A 7,424-nucleotide genomic window follows, 5' to 3' on the forward strand; every position below is an offset into this window, starting at 1 on the left:
GCTACATCCTCTCCCTTTCCGCCTGTGGAAGAAAATAAGAACGTCCTCTTTCGATGTCTACCTTGCCTTCCACAATGAAGGGAAGAAGAAGAACGTTTTCTTCTAAGAGGAAACTTGCCAAGGAGACGCAGGTTCCCAGAGAGCTGAGGGACGAGCCCTGTTGCTGCTCAGCAATGCCCTTAAGGGGCCCCGCCCCCTGCCCGTATAAAGCCGGGTGCGGTGGGGCAGCCACAGCTGGCACTTGGCCTCCAGAGCACCGGCACCAGCACTGGCAGTGGCACGCGCTATGGCAAGTGAAGTGCAAGACCTGCTCTCTCCGCTGAAAGGGGGGCATCCTCCCGCAGGTAGGCTGCCCACCTGCCCTTTGTCCCAGGAGCAGCTGCTGCCTCCTCTCCTCTGTCAAAGCCTTCAGCAGGGGCACCCCAGCAGAGCCCAGGCCCTCAGCCTGCCCAGACCTACTTTGACATCATGCAGTCTGACTTCCCCCATGTCTGGATCTTTCTTGTGTATGAAGCCACCTGGGGATTTCTCAGACCCCAGATGAATTAAAACCTAACTCTAGCTGGGAAGATAAGGAAATGGGTGCTCGTGGACAGGTCCAGGGGCTGCATCTTCCCTTCCCGGCTGTTGGTCAGCGGTGACACATCTGCATCTGGGAGGTGACTCGCTACCATGGGAACCTTCCTCCCTGAAGGTTCCTCTCTAAGACTCAGTCTCCCCAAGATGCCTGTGCGTCATCTGACTGTGTACCCAGGCAAAGCAGCTTCCACACAAGGATGGTAACCACATTTCTCTCCCTCTTCAGGCTAGGGGGTTAGGCCGTGTTATCAGGGATGTGGTTTGCCTATCAACAAGCTGAGAGGCACTTTTTAGTAAGGACACAAGGACTGGAGGGGGCTGTCAAGATGCTTTGCAAAACATCCACAGTTGTCTTTTTTAAAAACTTATGCTATTAATATTGACTCTCTGTAATATGGAAATTAATTTTATTGTGCTTAACCATATGTTCGTATAGATTGGCTGAGCTATGCAGGCCTATTTTTAGTGAGTTTTACATTCTTTCAACTGCCTTCTTTTTCTGTAAGAAAGACCTCAAAAGCTTGACCTGCTTGTTCTTGCCTTTCTCCATTTACAAAGTACATGTCTTGGTATAATTCTCTGGCACCTCTCCGCCAAGGTTATTTCAATCATCTTTGCTGCAGAAGGGGATGGCAAGTATAATCTTCACAAAGCATCAAAATCCATCCCAGGGCTGGTGGCTTTCTGGTGGGCAGCCCAGCTCAAGAGCCAGAATTTCCACTCCTAATCCTGAGTTTCCAGTTCTAGACACAGTGTCCTCTGATCTCCTTTGACAGACTACTGACATTTTGTATTTGTAATTGGATTTAGTAATATTTAACATCCTTTCTATATAAAGGTAATGATGCTAACAAATGGCCAGGAAGTATATATGCAAATTATTAGCAGAGAAATTCATTACAAAGATAAAGATAAAAGAAAAAAGAACACCATTCTCTTCCCTTCACTGCCACTCCAATCCTTCATAAAACAGTTAAGATAAAACCTGATTTGTTAAGCTACATTTATGCACAAAGAACACAGAGATAAACTTAACCAAATGAAAGTTTGAATGAAACCACCAGGAACTTTCCGTCCCTCCACTAATGATTGCTAATTACTCTGTGTACATAGCACACCATGACTCCATCAAGCATGTCACACTGCCTCTGGCATGACAATTAATTATTATGAACTGTGACACTACAGATAAGAGGTTTTAGATAATTAGAATGGAGATGAAGGCAGACTTTTGCTTCCCCACTGAGCACAAGGGAACAAAGAAGCTTCATCCTTCAGCTTGTCTTGCTACATATTTTAAGTCTAAACCAGTTTGCAGTGATTCAAAATTTTATTTATGGAACAAAAAATAATTGGATGCCAAAATTCTATTAAATTTTCACCTGATTTTTTTTTTTTTAAGCACAATCCAGATCCCTAAAAGCAGAAAGTAGGTGTGATGTGATGGAGAAGGTGACAGGGCAGTTGGAATCAGACAAACCTGGGTTTAAACCTGACTTTCTTTCCACATCTCTGAGCCTCAGTTTTCTCATCTCTGAAACAGGGTACAATAAATAACACCAATGAAATAATGTTGCTGTGATCGCTAAAAGAGATAGTCTATGGAAAGTACCTGGCACATGAATGTTAACACCCTTAAAATGCAGACCTAGTAACACATATCGCTGTCAGCAGCAGAAATTATCCTTCCCAATTTCAAGACATCCCAATATTCCAGCTGGATTAGATACGACTGGAGTAGTCAGAACAGAAGGAGAATGCAATGGAAAAGATGTGCACCTGCCCCGTTGAAATGAAAAATGAAACCATTTCGAAGTCAGCCAGTTCTATCTTTTTCCCACCTGTATGCAGAGTGCTTGGAGGTTTTGCTTTCATGTATATTGATAGAATATATTGCACTTCAGTTAGCCCTGGTTGTACATTTATGCCAGAAACAAGACTGCATTAAACATGAGGTGGGCTAGGCTCCGACGAGCATAGCTTTGCATTTTCTGGTTTCTTGATTTGCCTTGTTCTTAGTCTTATAAGAACACCCTATGGGAGCCCGAGGCAGAAGGATTGCTTGAGGTCAGTTTGAGACCAGCCTGAGCAACAGTGAGACCCCATTTCTAACAAAAATAGCCAGGTGGTGTGGAAAGCAACTATAGTCCCAGCTACTTTGGAGGCTGAGGCAAGAGGATCTCTTGAACTCAAGAGTTTGAGTTTGAGGTTGCTGTGAGCCATGATGCCACAGCACTCCCAGGACAACAGAGTGAGACTCTTGTCTCAAAAAAAAAAAAAAAAAAAGAAAAAAAGAAAAACCCCATTACATGAACAGCAGCATCAAAAATTGGTGAGTACGAGGTGATTCTTGGAAGACAAACATATGATGAATAGAATGCAGAGCAGTAGTTCATGAGTTTTTCTATATTTTCTGCTCTTTTTAATTTGCTTTAAGCCAAATGAATCAGAGCCATGAAAGGAGTCACCACCAAATCCTTAGAAAATAAGTTTTCTGGCTCATTAAAGAGAGAGGCAAGTTTGGAGGGGGCTACGCCCAAGTATAAAATCAATGTAAAAAATGGGGAGTGACCATAACTGTGTGAGGACCGGGGTCATTTAAACACACACACATGCGGGCACACACATCTGAAGGCTTCAGTTTTCAATTCCATCTGCTCAAGTCTACAAGTAGAGGTTGGAAGGAGACAGACCTATGAGACTGAGAGAGAGAGGAGAGAGGCTCCAAGATCCACTGCCCCGTTCCAGGGGAGCAAGGGTTTGATGACTGCAAGAACAACTGCCATTCACCTCTGCAGACTGTGCCTGGTACAGCACAGAGACCTCTAGACATGACAGCAGCCTTGCAGATGGATGATGCTTCACAGAGAAATGAATGGAAGTTCAGGGAGGTGGAGTGACTTGCCCAAAGCTGCACAGCTAGTGGACGGTGGATCTGGGATAGGAGAATAAAGGAGGCCTCAGTCCAAAGCCATCTTGCTCTAAAGTCTTCTCTCTTTGCCCACAACATTCTCTTGAGGGTTGTAGAAAGTCTTGACTGGCAGCCTAAACTTTTCTGATAAGTCAACTGTGAATGCAAAGTAAGCATTTTGCAAACTTGCGAACTTTTAATTAAAATCTTCAAACAGAAGTTCTCGCTCACGAGGCAGAGTTTGCACAAACCTTTGTGCCTTTCAGCACGCTCCATGGATTACTGAAGGCAAAGGCTAATTTTTTTTGCATGCTTCTCTTTATCTTGACTACCCTCTACCAAAAACTGTGCAAAATGTCTGGAAAATCTTAAATGGAAAATTATTACCTAGAATTCTAAACTAAAAAGCCTATTTTTGAAAAGCTATTAATCACGAAAGCAGCTACAAGAGTAAAACTCTTATGCAGAGGTAGTAAAAAAAAATCTTAATTTTCCCCACATAAATTTAGATTTTCTAATGAAACTACCTGAAAGAGAGTTTCTCTCCTTTTTACATTTTCTGTCTCTAATTCATTTTAGTTATTCAAAGAACCTAAAGTGTTCCCTTAATTGTTTGTTCTGAAGCCTGTTAAAATGTTAAATCAGATGATTTATTATTTTGCCCAATTCCAGTTGATCTTCCTACACTTCCTTCTTTGAAAGTTCAAAATACAATGTAGTCCCAGACATGGCGCTGTGTAAAGGATTATGAATTTAAATGGACAGATTTGGATACAGTGAACCTTGAAAAGGTGTCTTGAGTTGAACTCATCTGGCATAAGTAAAAATGGGCCAGCTCCCAATGGTGTTGAGTTCTAAATTGTGTTGACTCACCTACATGCAAGAGACCAGTGTGACCAGCATTCCCAGCACAGCTTTGAAGATGACCTTCCCTCAAGAAGGTTCCGTCTGGTTCAGTCACCCCAAAGTAGTCAGAGCTTTACGTCCTCAGTGCATACAGCTATAGTATGGAGATATCATCTTCTGCTTCTCTCCACTGTCCATGGGTAACCAAGTGAGATTAACCACCAGAACAAGTTTGCTACTCCGTTTGGAACAAGCCCTTTATCCCGCAAAGTGTTCTGGAAATCCAAGATGTGGTTTTCTTATGCTTCCAAAATCACTGAGTTAGAACCCGAACAGTGGGTTTTGGAGAACCCAAACAGAGAGGATTTGGAGACTACTAGACGGAAGTAGAAATATTTGGGAGAGATGTTTAATTATTCTCCCCAAATGTCTCTGTCTTATTGCTTTTCCTAATGAAGAACTCCTATGTTTACAGGTGGTGGGGTGGTGGTGGGGAGGACAGTGGTTTCTTTTGGCATTTGTGTGTCTATTAAGTGCCCTATGCTCTTTCTGAAGAGAGAAATGGGTTTTCTTTTGGAGGTAAATGAAAAGAACTAGAATCACAATAAGGACTTTATAATTGAGATTATCTAGTTCAACACTACTAAATTCTCCCAAATTTTCCTAGGTGTTCATGACAGGTCGACTTCTTTCCTTCATGTTAATACTTTGAAGGGTGAAGAATGCAGGCAATCTATTTCACATTGAATAACCCAACTGTTCAGTACAGCCGGACTCTGTTTTTCTGGAACTTCCATTCTTTGGTCTTAATTTTCTCTCTGGAAAGGCATAAAATAAATATAAATAATAATAATAACCACTAATTAGTGATTGCCTACAATGCGCAAGGTTCTTACATTACCTCTATTCTCTAGATTTAGAATAACTCGGACAATAAGAAGTCAGTATTATTCCCTTTCAAAGGATATGGAAACAGGTATTCAGACCTGAGAGGAGTTTAAGTATCTTCCCCAAGGTCGCAGAGCTTGGGAGGAGTACCGATGTCTGACAATCCGTGATAGTTCCTCACCAGGAAACCGCTCCTCCTCCCACAGGCAGCCCTTCCCTTCTCTGAAGGTGGCACCTGAGCTCCCCTGAGTCTCTGCTGCTTCAGGAGTGATCTGACCAGGTTTCCTTTACTCTGATCACTCCCCTCTGGAGAGTCTCAGATTGTCCCTGTCCTTCCAAATGAGTGGCACAGAACTCAGCACTCCAAAGGTCTTCTCATTTGTAGCTACAATTTTGCTTCTACAGTTAGTGATAATAATTAGTCCAGATGGAAGAAAATGTGTATAAACAATAGCATCAGGGGAAAAAAAGGAACACTGGGCGGTGCCTGTGGCTCAGTGGGTAGGGCACTGGCCCCATATACTGAGGGTGGCGGGTTCAAACCCGGCCCTGGCCAAACTGCAACAACAATAAAAAAAAAAATAGCCGGGCATTGTGGTGGGCACCTATAGTCCCAGCTGCTCGGGAGGCTGAGGCAAGAGAATCACCTAACCCCAGGAGTTGGAGGTTGTTGTGAGCTGTGTGACACCACAGCACTCTACCCAGGGTGACATAGTGAGACTGTCTCTGCAAAAAAAAAATTTAAAAAAAAGAAAAGGAACACTAAAAAAATAATTACAGTACATCATGTTTGAAAAGCACTTGTCATAAAGAGAATGAAAAATACTGTTGGGGGATGTATTGAAGGGCCATTCCTCATAAGACCCAGACTCTTCTTTGGTTCCTGTTGGTAGGGTAGATAACAGTGCTGTGAGCAGACACACCCCCCACACAGAGGCACATGCCTCTCAAACATTCTTTCTGAAAAGCCCACCCCTTGACTTATTTCACCCGTATTCTGTGGCTAGTCAGAAGATGTTTATTATGTATAAGGACAGCATTTTTTTTCCTAAACATCTAACATTATACAATTCTACTGAAAGATTTTATAGATAAATCAATAAAAGAAAAACTTGGCTTTTCAAATAATCAAATGGAGTTTATGCCATGCATGAAAGAATGATTCAATAGTAAGACCTCTATTAATATAATTAAGCATGTTAATGAGGAAAACTATATGATTATAGCTATGAATGCTGAAAAGCCTTTTGATAAAATTAAACATCTATGATAATTTTTAAGCCCAATGAAATAACAGGATATTTCCTTAACATAATGAAAACTATACATGTGAATATATTCATATATAGAGTGCATGTGAGAGAGGAGAGAACTCCACCAAAGTACAGGTGGTTCATTACTCTTAATGGGGAAACCCCAAAAGCAAGCCCTTAAAAATTAGGAATGCAAAGATGTCACCATCACCCCTAATTAACATTATTCTAGAAGAGGTAATATTATTTTTTGTAGGTTATATAATTTTTCCCTGAAAAAGCTCAGAAAATCTATTTTTAAAAATGTTATCAACAATACGAGGCCAGCTGCAGTGGCTCACCCTTGCAACCCTAACACTCTAAAAAACTGAGGTGAGAAGGTTACCTGAGGCCAGGAGTTCAAGACCAGCCAGAGCAAGATTAAAACACAGTATCTACAAAAAAAAAAAAAAAAATGGAAAAATTAGCCAGGAATGGTGGTGAGTGTCTATTGTCTTAGCTGCTCAGGAGGCTAAGGCAGGAGGATTGCTTGAGCCCAGGAGTTTGAGGTTGCAGTGAGCTATGATCATGTCACTCTAACCAGGATGACTGAGACTGTCTCAAAACAAAACAAAGCAATATATATATGTATAAAGAGAACACAGATAGGCCTGGGTATAAAATCAATAAGAACAATCTGTTAGAGTGGTAATGGAGACCCCATGTACAACAGCAGCCACAACAAAGATAAATGTTAGAAAGTAAACATAATAATAAACGCGTAAGACACAGGGACAGGTTACTGAGGAACCAGAAGGAAGCTGTGAACAATGGAAAAGCACACTGCATTCTCGAAGAGAGAGGAACATAAGGATGGATTTTCCCTTTTAAAAAAAAACTATAGGCTCGGTGCCTGTGGCTCAAGCGGCTGGGGCGCCAGCCACATACACCTAAGGTGGCAGGTTCAA

General features: G+C 41.9%; 1 protein-coding gene across 1 annotated transcript in view; it reads left to right on the plus strand.

Moving 5' to 3' along the window:
• Positions 1–236: 236 nt before the first annotated feature.
• Positions 237–7,424, plus strand: part of DAPL1 (death associated protein like 1) — a 23,276-nt gene continuing 16,088 nt past the window's right edge. The window contains exon 1 of the mRNA XM_003795965.2: positions 237–344. Coding sequence (XP_003796013.1) covers positions 287–344 — 58 coding nt within the window. The 5' untranslated portion in view covers positions 237–286. The remainder of the gene's footprint in view (positions 345–7,424) is intronic.

This window comes from Otolemur garnettii, unplaced genomic scaffold, assembly GCF_000181295.1.
Source record: "Otolemur garnettii isolate 467f Iridium unplaced genomic scaffold, OtoGar3 scaffold00098, whole genome shotgun sequence".
Lineage (NCBI taxonomy): Eukaryota > Metazoa > Chordata > Mammalia > Primates > Galagidae > Otolemur > Otolemur garnettii.